At 41.0% G+C, this 22,855-nt stretch overlaps 1 protein-coding gene across 1 annotated transcript in view; it reads left to right on the plus strand.

The window, feature by feature from the left end:
• Positions 1 to 22,855, plus strand: part of TRPM6 (transient receptor potential cation channel subfamily M member 6) — a 144,178-nt gene that overhangs the window by 8,360 nt on the left and 112,963 nt on the right. The window contains exons 2-3 of the mRNA XM_032307749.1: positions 16,436 to 16,515; positions 19,760 to 19,798. Of these exons, the coding sequence (XP_032163640.1) occupies positions 16,436 to 16,515; positions 19,760 to 19,798 (119 nt within the window). The remainder of the gene's footprint in view (positions 1 to 16,435; positions 16,516 to 19,759; positions 19,799 to 22,855) is intronic.

Raw genomic sequence — 22,855 nt, forward strand, 5'->3', positions numbered from 1 at the left:
ATAAGCAATTATAAGAATATACTGTAATAAAAGTTGTGTGAATGTGGTGTCTTGCAAAATATCTTCTCTTACCGTCCTCCCCCTTCCTGTGATGATGTGAGACGAGGCGAGATGAGAATATCGGCTTCAGGGCGCCTGGGTGGCTCAGTGGGTTGAGGCCTCTGCCTTCGGCTCGGGTCATGATCCTGGGGTCCTGGGATCGAGCCCCGCGTCGGGCTCTCTGCTCTGCAGGGAGCCTGCTTCCTCCTCTCTCTGTCTGCCTCTCTGCTTACTTGTGATCTCTGTGTGTCAAATAAATAAATAAAATATTTTTTAAAAAAAAAAAGAATATCGGCTTCATGACGTAGCATCAGGCTACTGTTGGTCTTTTGATGATTTGTTACACTGGGGTTGACGGCAGGTCACTAAAACCGTGGGCAAGGGGGCACCGCTGTACACCGTTTTCAGGGGTTCATGACCCTCTTGATATTTCTCTGAGAGTCTGAGGATACTCACAGAAAGCCTCCGGTATAGCAGGGATTTTTCTGGGCATTTCACATGCTTGATCTTAGTCATATTATCTTTGAGGGACCTCATGGGACTCATGTGAGGATCAGATGCTCAGGAAAGTGATTTGTAAACCATAAAACAGGGTACAGCTTCGGGGGTTGCTATAAGGGCAAGCTCTGTAGGTGAGTGATAGTGAACTGACACTGGCAAGGGCATGGACGGAGTCGGGCGGCCATGTTTGAATCCTTCTGTCGCTTTTATGAGCCATTGTGTTTTGGGGCAGTTCAACTTCTCTGACTCTGTTTTCATTTGTAAAATGGAGTTAGTAACTGACCTACTTCCCACGTCTTCTTGAGCAGTTAACATAATAAAAGTACTTCGTGTGGTGTAGGTGGGTACACAGAAAGTGCTGCAATACATGGTTACCATGTTGCCGTGGACTGTTTGTGTCTCCCAAAATGTGTATGTTGAAGCCCTGATCTGTGCGGTGGTATTCGGAGGTGGAGCCTTTGGGAGGTAATTAGGTCTTGAGGGTGGAGCCCTCACAACAGGGAGGGATGCCCTTATAAGAAGGCACACGGGAGAGATGATCTCTGTCTGTTGTGTGAAAATACAGTGAGAAGGCAAGCACTGCAAACCATGAAGACGGCTCACACCAGAACTTGATCGTCTGGGCGCCCTGATTTGGGACTTCTGTTCTCCAGAACTGTAAGAAATAAACATCTGTAGTATAAAGCACAGGTGTATGGTATTCTGTGGTTTGTAGTAGCCCAAACTGACTAAACCAGCTGCTATTAATACTATCTTGCAGAATGAACTAGGCATATTGTAGTGGAGCAGGTTGGTCTTTGAATATGGAAATATCTTCCTTCTTTCTGGAAAAAATAGGTGTCCTCCATGGATCTTTAAAAGAACCAAGAAGTTTTTGTAAATCAAATCTTAGAATCTTAGGAAAGAGAATTTTACTCCCCTAAGAACATAAGCCCACAGTATACTTCATAGATCCTTGGTCTAGCTCAGATAATCCTCTCCAAATTTGTCACTACTGTTAGTGTGTGCTTAGAAGTGATGTAAAAACAACAACAACAACAACAACAACAACAAAAAAAAACCAAAGCCACACCCTGCCCACTGCTTCCCCATAATCTTTGTCCTTACCTGGCCTAGAGGAACTCAGGATTCCAGGCGATTTTGCTCTGTGGCAGGAAGGTCAAGCAAGTAGGCATTGTTGTATTAAAGCAGAGAGGCATGTCCAAAATCTTAAAATTTAAACTTTCTAAAATTTGTTAGAGTCTTTAGGCCAGCAAACTAGGAGAGAATGGTGAATCGGCCTAAGATGTTGTAGAGTGGATCTTTGCTTTTTGAATGTAATAAGAACCATTCAGGCTCTTATTTTGGTCTCCTGCGCTTGTAGCCACTGCCCTTTGGAGGGAAACCACATTCTTGAAAAGCAACTCTTAGAGTAGACATTTTTCAGACAAAAATTGTATCTCTCTGGCTGGTGTTTGGGTTCAGCAAACATGGAGTGTGATAGGCAATAGGTGAGCCCTCTGAGGTCCACTCCGTGGAGTCATCTTTTTTTTTTTTTTTTTTTTTTAAGTGGCCAAATAGGTAAGGATTTCTTTTCTTTCTTTCTTTTTTTTTTTTTTTTAAAGATTTTATTTATTTACTTGAGAGAGAGAGAGAGACAGTGAGAGAGAGCATGAACGAGGAGAAGGTCAGAGAGAGAAGCAGACTCCCCATGGAGCTGGGAGTCCGATGCGGGACTCGATCCCGGGACTCCAGGATCATGACCTGAGCGGAAGGCAGTTGTCCAACCAACTGAGCCACCCAGGCGTCCCCCGTGGAGTCATCTTGATGTCAGAGTCTATCTTCCAGTTTAACTAAAGGGAGAAGCTCTGTAGGCTTCAGTCTACCAGAGAGTTCCTGAGAGTTACTGGGATGCCGATGTCTTGGGAGTTTTGTTCTCAGACCTACAGAGTGAGTGAGTGTGTGTGTGTGTCTTGGATTTTACTAAAGAAAACATTTTCATGACACTTGTTAAAGATGGTAAGGAAGATTTTCTTCAAGGGGGTCTGCTGCAGTGGGGGTTTTGCAGTGAGAGACGGGGCTCAACTCCTAGTACAACAAGTGGAGATGGATAGTGGGGGAGCGAGGTGGGGGGGGGTCAGTGAATGGAAAATTACAAGAGAAAAGATCAAAGCCAGAAGGATTCTTGCTAAACCAACTCAACAGGATTCTTGCTGAAGGTAGGCCAGGGTGATGAGATACGAAGGGTGGGGGGATTTTCACTTGCTGACCCAGCAGATTCCTGCTAAAACTGCCTCAGCGGGGCCAACTATAAGGCCCAAGGTTACGGCCTAGTCAGAAAAAGGACTCAGCTCAGGAAGAGCCTGAACCAAGTTTGGTCAAGGAGAGAGTCTTGGTTGGTTTGAGACACGAGGTGGCTAAGGCAGACTGTTTCTGTTTACGTAATACAATCACAAAATACTGTGAGCATTTGAGGGACACGGCCTTAAAAGAGAAAAGCTGCTTTTCTTTTGTTTAATCCCTCTCTTATAATTGCCTTCTTGGGTCATTTCAAGGTCTTTCCCTTATGGATATAATATATTTCTTCCCATTTTACAATAGCAGTAGACATACAGAAGAAATAGCCTAATGACTAAAACTCCGTGATAAGGAAAAGCTGCTCTGGAGTTTGGCTCCTCGGTGACAGAGAATGAGAAAGGCATCGTGTGGTAGTTATCTTCCCTTTCCTTTCTGAATTTCACTGAAAGAACAGTCAGTTTCTTTTTTTTTTTTTTTTTAAAGATTTTATTTATATATTTGACAGAGAGAGATCACAAGTAGGCAGAGAGGCAGGCAGAGAGAGAGAGAGAAGCAGGCTCCATGCTGAGCAGAGAGCCCGATGCGGGACTCGATCCCAGGACCCTGAGATCATGACCTGAGCCGAAGGCAGTGGCTTAACCCACTGAGCCACCCAGGCGCCCTGAACAGTCAGTTTCTAAACAACATTGGAATTTTGAAAATCAAGTGTAACAGCCAGAAAGAGTTGGGAAACGTCATCCTAGCAAATGGCCATTTCTCATCTGGCAGCCTCCATTATTAGTTCTCGGCATCCCACTGACAGACTTGTGATTCTCAACTTCCAGGACCACACCATTTTATTAAAACATCATTTTTCTTACGGAATACTAGTGGAATTAGTTATTCTGGATGAGAATTCTTTTCTTCTGAAGAAAACAAAAACAAACCCGGACTTAAATCTTTTAGCTTAAATTAAGATAAAAATATTAAAGGTTTCTGTCCTTTAAATCAACTTAAACATCTCAAAGATTTTTTTTAAAGAAGCAAGCTGAAAATCTTAGATAAACATCTTAACATTGGGGTATAAGAATTAGGGGAGGGAATATTCTGAACTGAGAGTTGGCAGAAATCTCTTGGAAAAGAGTCTGCCAAAATTGTACCCCGTGCAAACAAGTGTGTATACCCTCATAGATGATCCTTGGTCAAATACATTTAGGGGACCAATGGATAATAATGGATTTCTTTCTTCTGGAGAGTACACTATTTGCATATGTTTATAAAGCCACAAAACATTTTCTTTTCATCCCATGCAATACCTTTGTTCTCTAGGATATACTTAAACTCTGGTAAAGTGTTCAAATGTGTACCCAGAACTCAGGTGGACATTGGGGATACTACAATCAACAAGACAGTTCCCCATGTTCTGGGGCTTAGAGTATAGTTAGTCTAAATGGGTCAGGTTGTACAGGACCTGGGGGCAAACACCGAAGGCTCAGGGGCACAGGGAAGGGAATCCTGATTCAGAGAGTTTCTGTGAAGGTTTTCATGTTGTCTCTCTCTCTCTCTTTTTTTTAAAATTTTATTTATTTATTTGAGAGAGAGGGAGTGTGAGAGTGGAGAGGTCGGAGGAAGAGCAGACTCCCCGCCGCGCAGGGAGCCCGATGCGGGACTCGATCCCAGGACTCCAGAATCATGACCTGAGCCGAAGGCAGTCGCTCAACCAACTGAGCCACCCAGGCACTCCTCCTGTTGTCTCTCTTGATGGCAAAGGGGGCGGAGTGGAGACTGTCCTTAGCAGAGAACAGCGTGGAAGGAGCCAGAGGCGAGTGCGGAGAATTCGAAGTTGTTCGTTATATTTAGAATGTAGAGACTGAAGCAGGGAGAGGGAAGAGATGAGGGAGCAGCTCGGATGTGGTGCGCAGTGGGCTGCACACATGGTGAAGGACTTTTAAACATTCCTCATGACCTTGGGAGAACCACTGAAAGGTTTTAGGTGAGAATGACATGTTGACTGCTTCACTTTAAGAAGGCTGGAGGCTTGGGACGCCTGGGTTGGGCGTCTGCCTTTGGCTCAGGTCCTGATCCCAGGGTTCTGGGATCGAGTCCCGTATGAGGCTGCCCCTGCTCTGTGGGGAGTCTTCTCCCTCTCCCTCTGCCTGCCACGCCCCCTGCTTGTACTCTTGCTTGCTTGCTCTTCCAGGCTCTCTCTCGGGCAAATAAATAGGTCGAATCTTAAAAACAAAAACAAAACAAAAAAACCCCTCTAGGCTTTACTGCAGAGAATGGATCGGAGAAGGGAAATCTGGAGGCAGAAAGACTGAAGGGAGGCCATCTAGCCAAGAATTCATGGTGACTTTAGGATCCTGGCGATATAAATGCAGAGGTGGGCAGATGCAAGAGATATTTAAGCAATAGATACTAAGAAATAGATCAATAGGTCGTGATGGTTGACTGGGAAGTAAGGTTGGGGAGGAATGAACGATGATGCTCTGCTTTCCCACTTGGACACCTCGATATGCGGTCGAGCACTTGGGGAAGGCAGGTGGGGGATAGGTTTGGTGGGGGAAACTAGGGATACAGACATGGACAGGTTACTTTGAAGTAGCATAATCCTTTGTTCCCTTTAAAACCTGCTGAGGTCACTAAGGTGGGTTTTATATATCCCGCCGCCAAATTGCATACCGTGCATGGACTGCCATAGTCAATAGGTGACAAAAACAGCCCCCCCCCCACCTCGCCCATACTCTACCTCCTCCTCCTGTCCTTTCTCTGCTGTAACCCATGACTTCTCAAAGATGTGACTTCCATAGATAACAATCAGCAAACCAGTACTCTCTTCACTGAAGTCCTTTGAAGTCTTCTGGTCATCAGTTGTCTTGCTGCTATTCAAATTTTCATATATTTTCAAAGTTCTCTCAGAAATACTTTATAACTTCTGAACATTAAAGCCATTTTGGATGCTTGAGATTCTTGTTCCTCGGGCAAGTGCGTTTTTCGGTATTTTATTTTATTTTACAGCTATTTTTAAATTGAAGGAATCTGGTCACTTCAAATTTTTACTTGGAAGGAAGTTGAGTATTAATAATAAAACAATACTGTATACAGTGTATCCTCAGTGTATACACAGTATATTCTCTAATATTTTCTCTAGTTTCTCTAATATTCTCTACAGTGTAGTCTCTAACATTTAAGGGTTATTAGTAACTCAAACCTTTTTTTTTTTAATTTTTTAAAATTTATTTGACAGACAGAGATCACAAGTAGGCAGAGAGGCAGGCAGAGAGAGAGGGAAGCAGGCTCCCTGCTGAGCAGAGGACCTGATGCAGGACTCGATCCCAGGACCCCAAGATCATGACCCGAGCCAAAGGCAGTGGCTTAACCCGCTGAGCCACACGGGCGCCCCTCAAACCTTTTGCTTATAAATTGGCACACCTTCAGTGGAGGGCAATGTGGCAGGATTTGAATTCACTCAGACATTTTACTGGTAGGTTTTTATCTGATAGATAGACATGTACGTGAAAGCGATGGCTAAATAAATTATGAGACTTCCATACAAAGGGATACTGGTCAGTCCCCCAAAGAATGAAGGAACTCTATGTGTACAAATATATAAGAATGTCCAAATTGTTAGTGAAGAAAAAGCAAGGTGCATGTCAATGTGTATAATATACCTCTATGGAAAATATTATTTTTTGGTATATGTTTATACATGCATAGATTATCTTCGGAAGAACACATAACAGAGTGTAACAGGTTCCTTTGGGGAAGGGAATTGAGATGTCTGGAATACAGGGGTAGGAGGAAGAGTTCATTTCTCCCTGTATCATCTACTATACTTGTCAATTTTATACCCCTTTCAAAGTTATCTGTTAAAATGTTTCTGAGTCCTGGCTTAGGTGTTCTACAAGTGTTAGAGTGAAGGCTTACAATACAAGGACCAACACTATAGTAAATCTTGTTTGTTTGTTTTTTGCTATGTGGCAGATAGGCACACAGTCGCAAAAGTTGTACCTGAAGTGATTATAATTAATTCTTTTTAAAAATAAAAGTGCCTATTTCTAGGTGTATCTAAAGGAATGAAGAATTTATAGCTGGACAGGTGGAAGTTTGTCTGACAACCTCTGGGGGTCAGTCACCCAGGAAGAAAAAGATTTCTCGAGTTTGCTGATAGAGATTTCTGACAGGCTGGCAAAGAAAGTGCATTTACTGTAAACCTTGCCCGGGCAGTCCAACCGCCCAGTGATCTCTAGTTACATTTGCTCTTATATTTTACTCTGAATTCTTATTTGCTGAGTGTGGGTGTCTGCAGACCCATAGAGGAACACATTTTTAGGTTAGTGTATCGGGGACATCCTTGGAATATTGCGGGGCAGTTTGCTCCGAAGCCTATCCAATGGGATCCTACTGGCGTTCCCCGTCTATCTTAACTTGGGTGGATGCTCTGTTGAGAGAGTATCCCTATGCTTTGTGATTCGTAGAACGCATGGTGTATGGCGTATTGTGCTGTTTCCTGTGAAGGGCTAGTCATGAAAAGGGAAAGTACGGTTGCACAGGCTTATCTTCTGCCTCCCATCTTCTCCCTTGATAAGAGGGGCAAAGGAGAATGCTGACGTTTGCAGCCTTTGGGGTGACATGGGCTGACTTCTGATCCGTACATACGTAATGGGGTCTTGGGCAAAATTAAAAGAAGGAGGGGCACCTGGGTGGCTCAATAGGTTAAAGCCTCTGCCTTCAGCTCAGGCCATGATCCCAGGGTCCTGGGATCGAGCCCCACATCAGGCTCTCTGCTCAGCAGGGAGCCTGCTTCCTCCTCTCTCTCTGCCCACATCTCTGCCTACTTGTGATCTCTGTCTGTCAAATAAATAAAATAAAATCTTAAAAATAATCCTTTAAAAAAAAATTAAAAGAAGGAAACGTTTGTCACCCTCTCCTTGCCTCTATCAGGAGAGGAAGCATTTTCTTCCAGGTTGAGCCTTCCTGCTCTGCTGTTCATACCTTTTTTTCACCTAACCCCTACCCCCACACCCAGAAGTCTCTAAAGTCATTTCATTCTCTCTTGTATTTTCTCCCTTTATTGACTTCTCTCTTACCTACAAACAAGGTCTAGGCCTTCCCAACATAATATATGGGTTCTTTCAACTTTGCCTCTTAAACATCTTGCAGAAGAGCTCCAGAATTGGTGTTTGGTAGCGCCTGCTCCTCCTCCATTAAGAGGTAGTAATAATTGTACCCTCCCACAGTCGTGAATATTACTGTAGCTAAAGCACATAAAGCACTTAGCACAGCCTTTGGCAGATACAAAAGGCTTACACACTTGATGGCTTTTGCTTGATATTGTTGAGTTAGTGGCTGTTCTTAATACTGTTTTCCCAAGGGCATATTACACTAGCTGCCTCCTGTTTTGCAACCTATTTCCTTTTTTTTTTTTTAATAGAGTTTATTTTATGTTTTTATATATTTTTGTAAAGTAGGCCTCACACCCACCGTGGAGCCCAATGTGGGGCTGGAACTCCTAACCCTGAGATTAAGACCTGAGGTCAAGAGATTGAGTCGGACGCTTAATCAACTGAACCGCTCATGTGCCCCTGCAACCTATTTCCTAAATCTCTCTCAGTCTGCTCAGTGATCATGGCCAAAATCGCCATTCTGCTTCCTTCTTTCCTTCCTTCCTTCCCTCCTTCCTTTGATTTTATTTATTTGGCAGAGAGAGAGAACAAGCAGGGGGAATGAGAGGGAGAAGCAGGCTCCCTGCTCTTGGGGCTTGATCCCAGGACCCTGAGACCATGACCCTAGCCAAAGGAAGACACCCAACTGATGGAGCCACCCAGGTGCCTCTCTCGTTATTTTCTTGTCAGTATTAAACTTCTTGGCTTTTCTTTGCAACATCCTACTCTCATAATCACAGTAAAAAAATTTTTTTTATTTAAGAGAGAAACTTGCTCTCCTCTCTACTTCAGGTATCATGTCACCATCCTGTTAGTAACTCTTTGTTTGTTATCCCCTGAACTCTTTTGCACCACATGTTTAGCTGTTTCCAGAAGTTCTTGGCTCTTTCATTTTCTCTGTTCTCTGCTCCCCGGTGACCTCATGGCTTTTACCAGAAGTGTTCTCTGAATTCTCCTCCAGGCTGAAATCTCTGCATTTCTAACCCCTGTGGCTTTCTATCACCACCTCTTAAAACCTCTGTCATCTTTCAAGGACTTTCCTAAGTCTCTTGTCCTCCTTGAAACCTTCCCAGATACCTGCAGGCAGAGGGATTTCTGCTTCCAAGGAGCCCCACATACTTTTTTCTCCTTTAGTGTTGGTCTTCGGGACACAGTTTTACTTGTTTTTATTACTATAATATATACCAACCAGAGTATTTTTGAATGAATGAATAAATGAATGAATGATGCTATTATTCTTAGAGATACTGATATTTTAAAGGAAGAATGGATAAACAGATAAACTATATGCTACCTATGGGTTCTCAAGGGCTCATCTCCCACTTATACTGCAGTGACATCTTTGGGACGGAGAATTTGGTAGGCACTAAAGTCAGCCATACAGTTAGAAATGAATACAGTTATCAAAATATCTTTCAAAAGTAACTCCATTGCTCATAAAGTATCATATGTGAAGATTTGATCTCTAATTGATTTCTCTATGTTGAAAAAAATAGATAAAAACTTTATGAATCTTAATATTTTTCATGAAAAGTATATATATTAACTAATAGGTAAACAGATTTATTACTGTTATTTAAAATGGGGTGCCCAGGTGGCTCAGTGGGTTAAGCCTCTGCCTTTGGCTCAGGTCATGATCTCAGGGTCCTGGGATCGAGCCCCACATCGGACTCTCTGCTCCGCGCGTAGCCTGCCCGCCCCCCAACCTGCCTCTCTGCTTGCTTGTGATCTCTCTGTCAAATAAATGAATGAATAAAAATCTAAAAAAAAAAAATAAAATAAAATGAACTAATGAGTAAATATCTTAAGAAGTCCCAGTTCTAAATTCTGGTACATAAAGGTTGGTAGAAATTCTCCTAAAAATGAAAGTTTTTTGGAGGTCCTTGGTAATGAATATGAAGGGGTTCCAAGCTCCAAAAGTTTGAGAACTGATGCTCTTGGGAATTGTGTACTTCTGAACTTAAAATCATATTGATCACACTTAGTTTTTTTTTTTTCCTTTTTCTCACGCTTCTTTTACCTCTTACTTACTCCTTTAGCAAAAATTTTAAATTTGTCCAAGTTAAATGTGTGTTATGTGTCTCTGCTGAACTTCAGGAAGTGAAATCCTATTGCAATGTTCTTTCTGCTGTGCTGCACATATATAAACCTTACTATGGATGATCTAAATAAAATTGCCTTTAATCTGTAATTCCAAATAAAGGTGTTCTTGTCCCATAGTATGGCGGGTTTCCAAAAAGTCAATTATTTAAGAGGATAGCTTCACTAATAACAACACTTGTAAAAGAGTATAGCTTTACCTCAAGAAAAGGCTTTTTAGACTATGTAGCTCACTCAGATGAAGTTCTAATCAAGTTTTAGATAATTTAACAGGATATTTGGAGCATCATTTAAGACCATCTGGGTACATGGGTACTCAGGGATAGTTTGCTACTTGGAAATTGGAGAACACTGATTGTGTTAGAGGATTCCTTTTCCTTTGGTGCCCTGGTTCTTGGTCATATCCCTTCAAAGAATGAAGAGGTAGACCAGACGGAGAGTGGTGGGCAGCAAAGCAAAGGTTATTGAGCCATAGGCACAAAGCTCCTGGAAAGGGAGGGGAACTGAGAAGGTTGCCACCATAGTTTCTAAGTCTAGGGGTTTTTATGGGCTTGTTGGCAGTCTGCTTTAATTTGATGAACCTTCCATGAGCCTGTCACCCAGTCAGCTTTTTATCGTGCACGTGTCATGTTCCTATCATGTGGGAACGAGTAGAGGCCTTCTTCCACGGGGATGTAAAATCTTTTCAAGGATGGTTTCCTCTTAGGGAAGGGGCCTCTGTCCCTGGCTGCCTTTCTTCCAATTATCCTTCATTAATTGCATCTGATTTGAAAATATTAACAGATTAGAGTAGTTACGTAACAAATAGGCCTGGCATTCAGTTAAATGCTGTGTGTTACTATCCAGGGACAGCTGTAAAGAATACACAGAAATGAACTTCTATATCTTTTCCCTTTTTAACAAAATGATTTAACATGATCAGAGATTATAAACATTTTATTTGCATGTTGTATTCCCCCAGGGAACTGGATAAAGCTGAAGCCTATGTGACAACAGAGGAAAGGATGTCCTAATTGTGTTAGTGCTGACATAATGGGGACTTTCACCAGTTTGAAGGGGCAGGATTGAGTAAGACATCAGTTTAGTGTGAACCTTTATGATATGCTCTATTTGGCTGGTCACTGTTGAGTTCTTCTGATTCCCCATTAGGCCCCGTGGAGAATTCATAAATGTTTTACTCGTGTGCTTATGAATTTATATAACATAGACGTTCGTTCCGAAGTTCTAAATGCCTTTGCTTGACAAGACAGGAAATGAAAATGTCAGCTAAAGAGGAAAACTGGCATTTTAGGAGATTTTCAGTTATTTAATTGACATTCCGTTTTTAATGATGCTACCAAAATAACAAAAACAAAAACAAAAACAAAAAACAATCATTACCAGCAAAAATAGTACTCACTTTTTTTTTAACCTCAAAAGAAGAAAACATGTAAGATTATTTTTTATGAAGTTTGCCTAAATGCTGCCTGCTGGAAAGAGTACTCATTGAAAGTGAGATCAACTTGTGGCACTGTTAGCGAAACAGATCCTTGGGTTTAGGTTATTATAGGTTTGCCCGAGACCGTTAATCTTGGATCAAGGGCGTCAGATGAACTATCCCTGTAGGACGTGGGGAGAACCCCACAGGAGACCCTGAGCGGAGTCTTCCTGTAGATGGACTTGCTTTGCCCTGAAGCGGTTCCCCTGAGCCAAGAGATGGCACAAGTTGGTCCACCTGTGACTCGTTTGAAGCGGTCCTTGCTCTAGAGGCGAAGCTGTATAGAGGAGACACCAGATGTCCATCTAGAGTCTGAAAACACTGCTTCTCTGCTTGGTCTGTTTTGGTGCCTCCCTGCGTATTGTAGATTCAAGATAACTAATCCAACACTTTATCCTAACGTAGATTATGATAACTTTAAGAGAAAAACAACTGTTGTGCATTTAAGCATTGTTCGTGCTATGATATGTAGAAGATAGTGTGTGGGAAACATAAAAAGGGGAGTAAGTAGTCTGCTTCACTTGGAAAAGTATTTGTTACACATTAGATTTTTTTTTTTAAGTACAAAAGAATTTTAAAAAAGAAAACAAATGACCGATAATCTGTGCAACCCCTCACCCCCAATCACCCAGCCCTCTGGCTGTTAAAAAAGCAATTCATGCATACTTGCAAGATTTTTTTTTTTTTTTTAATTAAGGAATAACTCTAAAACTATGTCTTCTCAGAGATTCCCCTGAGAGAGAATCTCTTCTCTGGAAGATCTGAAAAGCCATAGTATAGAAAACTTTCAGGGAGGGGAAGGATTTGTTTTTGGACATTTCTGTGCTGTTGGCTACCCTCACCTCAGGCCTGGGATTGTAAGTAAAATCTGATTATGTTATAGGGTGAGCCACACACTGAGCCTGAGACCAACAGTTTCCCTTTTTTGTCCTCTGCCTTTCCCTCCTCCGAATAATAATGACAATCAGCAAGCACCTCCCCTCACTCTGCGGTGTGTGGGGTGTGTGTGTCTGTGTGTGTGTATGTATGTATATACAAGTATACATACAAATATCTATATAATGTATATATGTTATATAGAGATACGTTATATATTTTATATATATATATAAAATATATAAACACCCAGCTTTGTAGGCTGCCGTGATGGCAGCAGAAATGGCATAATCTCCACTGTCAACCACAATCCATGACCATTTTCTGCTCCAGGTGGTAGAAGCCAGCTCACTGGACATTTGTCCTCAATAGATTTGGGCTATTGAATTAAAACCAACAAACATTTGGTTTCTAGTTGCTCTCTGTTGTCCTAAACATGGGAGCCTCTTCTACATGTGCTTTAGAATATATTGAAAAGGCTACCACAATGAGGTAGGGGGGTGGAAAGTAAGATTCAAAATTGGCAATTGTCTGAAACTCTTTCAAATTCGGCCTGCTTTTCTTTTCCTGTAGTATTGAGATAAGGTCCGAGAGTTGCCAAAGCAGAGTTTCCATGTTCTTATTATGGCTCAGGCTTCCTGTTTACACCTTTGAAGGGAAAATTGTATTCATGGATTCCTGAGGTTCTAGTCTAGGTGTGTTCATTCTGTTGTTCATTCAGTAATGATTGGGCTGGGCCCTGGGGCAGCAGAAGTGACTGGCACAGGGCCTGTGGGCGCTGGAGTCCAGTGGGGAAAGTGGACCTGCAGAAGTCATTCATTTCTAGTATGAGAGGTCCCAGGAGGAGGATTTGGAGGTCAGGAGGTATTTTTTAGGGGAAAAAAAAAATACATCAAAGTTAAGTTCCCTGGCCACCCACCAAAACCTAATTTTTTTTCTTTTTGATATACTAATAATAATAGCTGAGCCTTATAGCCTTAGTAAGTCCCAGGGAGAATTCTAAGCCTTTAATTTATCTATTCCTTTCAACAGAGCTATGAGGTATTATTATTGCTATTATCTCCATTTTTAACATATAAGCAAACAGACATGAAGAAATTGGTTTGCTCAGATAGTCCTACCAGATGTCTAGTCTTGTAAAGAAATGAATGACAGCACAGCCTGCTTAATTTGTGTCTTATATGAGAGACCCGTTTTTGAGATTTTAATTTATTTCTTATTTATTTTTATTTTTAAGTAATTTTTATTTATTTGTTTGACAGAGCACAGGCAGGCAGAGTAGCAGGTAAAGGGAGGGTAAGAAGCAGGTTCCCAGTGAGCAGAGAGCCTGATGTGGTCTTCCATCCCATTCAGACCATGATCTGAGCTGAAGGCAGCCGCTTAACCAACTGAGCTACTCAGGCGCCCCTGGAGCTCCTTTTTAATAGTTAATTTGTGTACATGAAGTTTAATGATATCAATTCATTATCTGTTTCCTTCTTTGTATTCCAAGTTCCATCAGAGCCAACATCTTGTCTTACCTGCTGTAGTATGCCCAGCGTGCAGCTTGGCCTATCCAGTATATTGGTTGAATAAATTCAGCATGAAGAGCTCTTTGAGAACATACTAATTCCCCTGTCACCCTTTTTCTCAGTGCTTTGCAAAAATTAGGGACTTAATTAATCTTGGCAGAATGAATAAATGAAATTGTTAGTTTTTGAAGAGGGGATAGGGCTTACCAATTCCAAAATACTGTATTATTTTCTTACTATAATAAGTAGATTTTGAGTTTACTTTGTTTAGTTCATTCCAAGTTCTGTGACTCTGAATTTTTCCAAGTTTGTATGTTTTCAGTGCTTTCCCAATTTAGCAAATGTCTTTTAAAAAACTGCTGACTATGCAAAAGGGTTAAGAAGTAGAATGATTTTAAGATAAACTGAGTTTGATTTGGGAAGTTTTCCTTGTCTATAGTTTGGTTCCTGTGCATTTTAAACATATCAGTCAGTGCCCCTCCCCTCTTTTTGCTTAACAAGATCTGGATTCTGTTTACATACAGTTATATTCAGTAGTCAACACTTAGGTTTAAGGTTGGTGAATATTGAACAAAATCCATGAGTTTAATATTAAAGTATACAGAGGATTCCATAACTGCCTCATTTATAATTGTGGGAGAAGAAAAACTTCGCTCTTTCAGGTTTGATGGCTGGGTCTGTGAAGTAAACGGACAAGAAAAGATACCCAAGTTTATTAATTTTTAATATTGTGGTCATGACAGCATCCCAGAAAAACAGAAGTGAATACCCCAGAGATGATGATATTTGGGAATTTACATACTGTCTTAATAGGGGAAGGGTTGGGAGATGTAGGCAATTTCAAAGAGAGTAAATGATTTTTAGAAAAGGGGAAGGGGATTCTAGAAGAAAAGGTGGGAGATACGGTAGTTAGTGACCAGGTTTGTCTGGGTGCAGTGTTGACTTCTCCTCGCTTCTCTAGAGATAAGAGTCCTTTTGGGCTGATAAAACTCCCAGGGATTTATGACAGTTGAGATCCTCTTGGAAGATATGTTTTTAGGCAGATATAGAGAGTTCAGAGGAAGCCTCTCACTGCATCTGCTGTTTTTCAAGTGCCTCAAAATCACAGCTGAACATCCCCTCTACGCCAAAGCAGCATGTTATAGGGCAGCATGTCCTGAACATCTGGCACCTGAGGACGGTGTGATAAGGAGGTGGCACAGCTGGGACACGGATCGATTTGTAACCCCTTGTCTGGTGCCGGGCATTCCCTGGGACTGTAGGACGAGAACAGGTGTCCGAGAGGGGGACTGCCCTGCCATGGAGCTTAAGAAGGCCCCCTTGCAGGTTCCCGTGCACCACCCTTTCGCCACTGCTGTAACACCTGTGTGTAAAAAGTTGTATCTGTATTTATGTTTTTACACCACACAGAGCTAAAATATTTTCATATTATAAGAAGGCCAAGCTCATCCGTTGGTTGGGTTGTCTTGTGGGTCAAGTCTCCTCTGCTTGTGGACTTCTGCTTACGGAAGAGCTTGGCTATGACTTGTACGTAGTGTAGTAGAGTGGGGGAGAGACTTTATTAAGGGGATGAGCAAGGACCAGTGTCCCACCTGGATTCACTTTTGAAGGGACGGGGTGGTGCAGATTGAAGCAGCACAGTCTGTGGTACGCCATGCTTACAGAATGCGTGTCAGGTTGTCTCTCCAGTTAGGAGGTAAACTGAGGCAAACTGTAATGACGAGAAATCGAATTTATTCCAGAGGAGGGAAAGAATTACTATTCAGGAAAACACTGGGGCAAGCTACCTGGGAGTCCATTGAAGGCTTGGGGTGGTTTATATTTACCGGCGAGGAGGGTGAAGAGGGGAAAGTCCAGCTAGGGTCCAGGCGGTAAGTTCACTGGCTTGAGGATGGAGAGAGATTCTTGGCAAATGTTCGCTACTCAGGAGGTAAGTCTCAGTCTTCTGGAAATAAGGCATTTACTGGAAATCAGTGTTTTAGTTTTTAAGTTCTCTTCTGCTGAGGGTACATGTGTGAGATTCTACTTTTCCATATCCTCCAGGTCCTAGTTTTAGAGGAAATCCTTTCACAGAATCTTAATGAGGTTCCAGCTTCCATGATAGCTTAGTCAAAGTGGGACTTTATATGTGAGAATTTTGAAATTGGAGAGCTTGAAATTCACTCTGTAGGGCTATGGCACAAGATTTTAGAGTGACTTATAGCAGAATTAAGGAATGCTTTAGTTATAACATGACTTCCTTCCTAGAGTTTTGTGCATTTATGGACATTTTGATGAAAGCGAGATTATGGATGTATTAATTTTGTGAATGTTTTTGTGTTCACATTTGGTTCATTTGTGTCTGTGATGTGTGTGATAGAAGCCAATAAATGCTTAGCCTGTTTGGGGTTGATCTTGGCATTTTAATTCATCTTGATGATATTTGAATATATCTTGTCTACCTGAACTACTGTGGTTACATTGCTTTCTCATTTAATTATAAGGTAAAAATAACTACACTTTTTCTTTAGTCCCAGAAATCCTGGATTGAAGGAGTGTTCAACAAGAGAGAATGTAACAAAATCATACCTAGCTCAAAAGACCCTCACAGGTACAATTTTTAATTATATTTTTTCATTTTATTTTAAGATTTTTAAATTTATTTGACAGACAGAGATCACAAGTAGGCAGAGAGGCAGGCAGAGAGAGAGGAAGGGAAACAGGCTCCCTGCTGAGCAGAGAGCCTGACTCGGGGCTCGATCCCAGGACTCTGGGATCATGACCTGAGCCGAAGGCAGAGGCTTAACCCACTGAGCCACCCAGGGGCTCCTATATTTTTTCATTTTAAAACAACACTATTTTGAGTGACTGTTTAGGGAAACAGTATACAGCGAATTGTCTAGAGGGTTTAATCATACCTGTGAAGTTAGCATTTATTTATTTTTAATCAGTATTTGTTTGTCTTTATAAAAATAATATGTGATTATTGTAGACAAACTGGCACGATCAGGGACCTTGTTGTCAGTTTCGTACCTGACTGCAAGCCCAGAGCCTATGACAGAGCCTGCTGTGTGGAAGGCTCCTGATAGACATCTGTTTAATGACTTAATGAGGTATAAAGAAGAAAAAATTGATCATAATGACATCACTGGGATGGAGCCACTGTTAATTTTGTGGTGACTTTCATGTCATGCTCCTGTTTCTCTTAGTGGAAGAATAGAAATTAGGGAGTATTATGCTACATGAAATAAGTCAGTCAGAGAAAGACAAATACCATATGATTTCATTCCCATGTGGAATTTAAGAAACAAAGCAAATGAGCAAAGGGGGAAAAAAAGAAACCAAGAAACAGATTTTTTTTTAAAGATTTTATTTATTTATTTGAAAGACAGAGATCACAAGTAGGCAGAGAGGCAGGCAGAGAGAGAGGGGGAGGCAGGCTCCCTGCTGAGCAGAGAGCCTGACGCAGGGCTCAATCCCAGGACCCTGAGATCATGACCTGAGCCGAAGGCAGAGGCTTTAACCCACGGAGCCACCCAGGTGCCCCGAAGAAACAGATTCTTAACTATAGTGAACAAATTGGTGGTTACCAGAGGGGAGGTGGTGGGGTCATGGGTTAAATAGGTGAAGGGGATTAAGATGCTATCAGGATGAGCACTGAGTACTGTACAGAATTGTTGGATCACTATATTGTACAACTAAAACTAACATGATCCTGTGTTAACTATAGTGTAATTAAAATTTTAAAAACTTAATTAAAAAAAGGTATTAGGGAAATATCTAGTGCTGTATCCATTCCACCATTCCATTCCCTCAACTTCTGAATACTGAATATTCAAAATACTGTGAATATGCCTTATCCCCAACTCAAGTGTTTATGGACAATTGTGACAACAGTGACAGTTTGGGATATTTTAGGACACTGTGTTCAGATTATGCGGACAATTCCACATTTCCTGTAAAGTCTTTTTGCTTGAGCAGATAATGGATGGCAGAATGGAATGACTTGAGTGTGACCGCTCTGAGTTGTTGAGAACCATTTGGAAGCTCTACTTGTAGAACAAAGTTCAAAATAGCAGCCAGTGAAAGATAGGAGAATAAAGGGCTATGGAAAATTCCCCAGGGTAATTGGGTTCCTGAAATTAAGATTGGGTGGCATTGCCCTTGGAGAGTAGAAATTAGAAGGAAAGGAAAAATAGAAGAGCAGTATTTTAATTAGGGGAACCACTCTATTTTTAGGCTCTTTTTAGCATTTGACCTTATATTCATTTAAAGTTTAGAAATCACAGTTGTATGCCTATGAAGGGTAGCATGGCGAGGTCACTGCAATTCTTGTTCTTTGGGGATGACTAAAACAGTGTTCCTTGCTTTTGTTAAATATTTACTAGCCCTACCCTCACTGAATTACCTGGGGTTTGTAAGCCCCATGATTGGAAGTTCTCATTTTGCCCCCTAATAAAATGTTTACAGAATGGCAGGGTAAACTCACTTTTCCCCCTTCATCTTTTACGGTATCTTGTAATGTGGTGGTGGTAATGGAAGGCAGACTGAGCTCACACAGTCCATCTGTTTCTGTAATGGGATCATAATTATAATCATCTTCATAATCTTAAACGTCATGAAATGTGATAACCTATAGGCCTTTAGTCCACAGACTCAAGAAGAATATCGACGATCATAATTTCATATTATGGAATGGTCCAAGATCTGCATTTTATGTAAAAAGGTGGTCTTTATGTGATTGTGGAAAAAAAAATTATTGGGTGATTACAGATCTTGCTATGCCATTCTTTTTCTTAGATCCCAGTAAGAATCTCAAATTTGTAGCTTTTATGAATTTTTCTTCTTGATGGTGCAGAAGAAAAAAGTGGTAGTTTTGTGATTTTAAATTTAGATCAAAGTTGATCTTTTATCAGTTATTTTTATGGTTCCTCATAAGAAACAGATATGATAGATTTGATTACAGTGCCTTTTTCCTTCTTATTTTGAAATTGTTGTTGAAGTGAAGCTTCTGAGAAAAGATAGTCCCAAAAGGCTAGGACGGGAAGAAATGAAAGGCCTAAGTATTTGTTTCTGAATAATGTAGAATAACCCTGATTCTTTGAATGCTGTCCTTTCTTGCATTGTTTTAGCTAGTATTCTCTTCTAGTTAAAACTTCTTTATACCTAAAATATGACCTTTGATGATCACGATGATCCCCTAACTTCAGAAGGTTCTTTTTGAATCATGAAAAGAAAGATTAATAAGGATAATACTTAAAATCATACCAACTGTCTTTTGATTTGATATTTTATGGTTTTAAAGTAGTATCTATATTGTATTATAACTAATATATAATATATATTTAATACATAAATAGTATACCATTATATATTAAATATATGTCTATATATTGTATATTTATAAATATATAAACATATTTTTTAATTCTCAGAATTCTCAAGAATTCTGTCACCTTCATAGTGTAATGAAAATAACAGCCACCAATAGTATATATACTGCAGTGTACCACTGTGAGACACATTAACACATCATCTCAGGTAATCCTCTTAATAACCTTACAGGCCAGATACTACTTCCAAATGCGGAAACCAGTGCTTAGAGAAATTGTTAAATACATGAGATTTCAATCCAGGTATTTAGGGTCCAAATTCAGCATTCTGTTAGTTAGGTCATGGTTGCTGCAGTGTAATTTGGAAAACAACATATGGGACTATGTGGGGAGTGACAGAGGAAGTACTCAGCAATCCCTGATTTTTAGACCAGGGAAAACAATGGGTATTTATGGTACAAGCATTGAATATACTTTCAGATATGTCACTAACCTAACAGAGGTTTTGTGTTTTTAATTTAGATGTACTGCAGGATGCCAGGTCTGCCAGAATTTAATCAGGTAAGACTTAGATAAATAAGATTTCTTTTAATTTTAGGCGCTCGGTTTAAAACTTACTGAGACAGCTTTCTTACAACTTGAATGGACTCAGTGGAAGGGCTTTATTGGTGTATCCTATTTACCTTGCCAAAGGAAGATTTTTGTTTGTTTGTTTAGATTTTATTCTAGGGGTGTGGGGCAGAGGGAGAGGGAGAAAAAAGCAGGCTCTTCCCACCCGGAGCAGGGACCCTGGGATCACGACCTGAGCCGAAGGCAGACACTTAACTGACCGAGCTGCCCAGGTGCCCCTCCAAGGGAAGTTTAAAAAAGAGAGATGTGGGGATTTTTTGAAGGACGGTGATTATTTGAATGCAATAGATCGATTACTTAAATTACCGAGACATGTAAATGGCAAGGGCCTTTGGCAAGAGCTTCTACCAATTGAAATACTTACAAAGCATCGCATTTTCATTTGCTTATGTTATATTTTATTTGTCTGTTTGAGAGAGTGAGAGAGTGTGAGCGGTGGAGAGGGGGCGGAGGGGCAGAGGCAGAGGGAGAGGGAGAGAGAGAGGATGTCGCAGGCTCCACACTCAGTGCAGAGTCTGAAGCGGGGCTCCATCTCACCTCTCTGAGACCACGACCTGAGCCAGCGTCAAGAGTCAGACACAGCTGGGCCACCCGGCTGCCCCTGTATTGTATTTGGGTCACAAAGATGGTTTGTTCCTGTAGAGCACTGTGTTTGACCTATGGTTTGTGATCATACCAAGCTCTATTTCTGACACCAGTTTTGACATGTGTGTGTTTTTTCCCAACACACCACCAGGTAATTAACTAGATTCTGCCATCGTCTACATGGAGATAGCATCAGTTCCCATGGGTTAAGAGCCTAGTCACACTAGACTACCCTTCTTCCCCCCAGGTCAGGGGCCAGTCACAAGTCCACGTTATCACCTGTGCTTCTGACTGATAGGCTAGAGATCAGAGGTTCCCAAGAACTCTTCCGTGGGTTCAGTTAGTGTGCTAGCTGGGCTCCCAGATCCCAGAGAAACATTTGCTTACATTTACCAGTTTCTTAAAAAGGATGTTATAAAAGATAAATAGCCAGATGGAAGAGATGCTTAGGGCCAGCTATGTGCGAAGGGGCTCGGAGCTTCTGTGCTCTCTCTCAGCAAGCCACTCTTCTAGCACACCCGCCCCCACAACCCCTAATCACCAACCTGAAGTCTCCGAATGCCATCCTTTTGGGGTTTTATGGAGGCTTCATTATATAGGTAGGATTGGCTGAGTCATTGGCCATTGGTGGTTGATTCTGGTTGAATCATTGGTCATTCATGGTTGATTCAACCTTCAGCATCTTTATCTTTCTTAGCAGTTAGGAGATCTCAAGGGTTTGGGGCATCTGTGCCAGAAACATAGGGCAAAGACCAAGTCTGTGTTTATTATAAATCATAATACATAGCCTCATGGACAGAAATAACTCCAGCAGATTACAAATATTAGTGGTGGCTTGCATTTTAAACTACATGTTAGTAACTAGTTTTACCTTTCTCTTTTGTAAATGGAGGAAAATGAAAATTTCCTTAATTTTGGTCATAGTTCACCTTATGGATTGGCTCAATGTTAAATTTATTTTTGTAAAAGAAAAAATCTGGAATCCCAAGTTTGGCAACTCATGGGGAAAGGAAAACACCATCATCCACAGATGGAGGTGTAGAGGAAGGATAAGGTTGCTGGGTGTATTGTTCTGTTCAGGCTGTCGTAATAGACTACCACAGACTGGGTGGTTTAAACAATAACAGTTTTATCTCAGAGCTGTGTAAGTCTAAGATCGAGGTGCCATCAGAGTTGGTTTCTGATGAGGCCTCTCTTATTCTGCAGGAAGCTGTGTCTTCACATGGCCTTTGCTCTGTACCCTGATAGAGTTCTTGTGTCTCCTTCTCTTTTTTTTTTTTTTTTTTAAAGATTTTATTTATTTATTTGACAGAGAGAGATCACAAGTAGGCAGAGAGGCAGGCAGAGAGAGAGGAAGGGAAGCAGGCCCCCTGCTGAGCAGAGCGCCCGATGTGGGACTCAATCCCAGGACGCTGAGATCATGACCTGAGCCGAAGGCAGCGGCTTAACCCACTGAGCCACCCAGGCGCCCCTGTCTCCTTCTCTTTTATAGACACTATCCCTATCAGGTTAGAGTCCCACCTCCAAGACCTCATTTTAACTATTACTGCCTTGTAGGCTCTGTCTCCAAACATAGGCACATGGGGGATTAGGACTTCAACATAACAGATTCTGGGTGCCTCGATTCATTTCCTCACACTGAATGAAGCTTTTCCATTTGACTAACCTCTTTCACCTTTCCTCCAATTATTTTTAATTTTTACTTTTTAGTAATTATTTACAATTTGCTAAAATTGAAAGCAAGTATAAGACTATATTGAAAAGAAGTGAAAAGGCTACATTTACTCCTTCTGCTTCCTACTTTATTCTCCAGAACATTTCCCGGGCAATATTTTCCCAAGTTTGCAATCTTCAGAGGTAACGAATATGAATGATACTAGAAAAACATATATTTTACACTATCCAGAAATTAAAAGTTGTTGAAACTTATCATTTTTGAAAATAGCTAAGACCTTTTTTCATGTGGAGGGTGAAATATCCTGGGGTCAGTTACTGAGCATTCTGTCCTAGCCACTTCTGGTGTCATTTCTGTTATACAACAAATTCCCATGTTTGTGGCTCTGTTTCTAAGCTTTTTTCTTTTAGTGCCTTTGATCTACTTCTCCTTTTCCCGGTAAATGCAACTGTTCTTCATTATTACAGTTTTGTAATGTATCTTAATATCTGACAGGGCGAGTCCTCTGCACTTTATTTTTTTTTAATACCAGTTTACTCTTTTAGACAACTTGCACATTTGTATGAATATTAGAATTGCTTTGTCAGATTCTCTGAAAAATTCTTTTAAGATTTTGATGGGTATTTTGTAGAATTTATTAAAATAATTTGGGAGGGATTTGACATTTGGCAGCTTTACAAAGTTGATTCTCAAGGTAAACTTTTAGTTAGTGATGTATAATTTGGAAC

This window comes from Mustela erminea, chromosome 12 (genome assembly GCF_009829155.1).
Source record: "Mustela erminea isolate mMusErm1 chromosome 12, mMusErm1.Pri, whole genome shotgun sequence".
Classification (NCBI taxonomy): domain Eukaryota; kingdom Metazoa; phylum Chordata; class Mammalia; order Carnivora; family Mustelidae; genus Mustela; species Mustela erminea.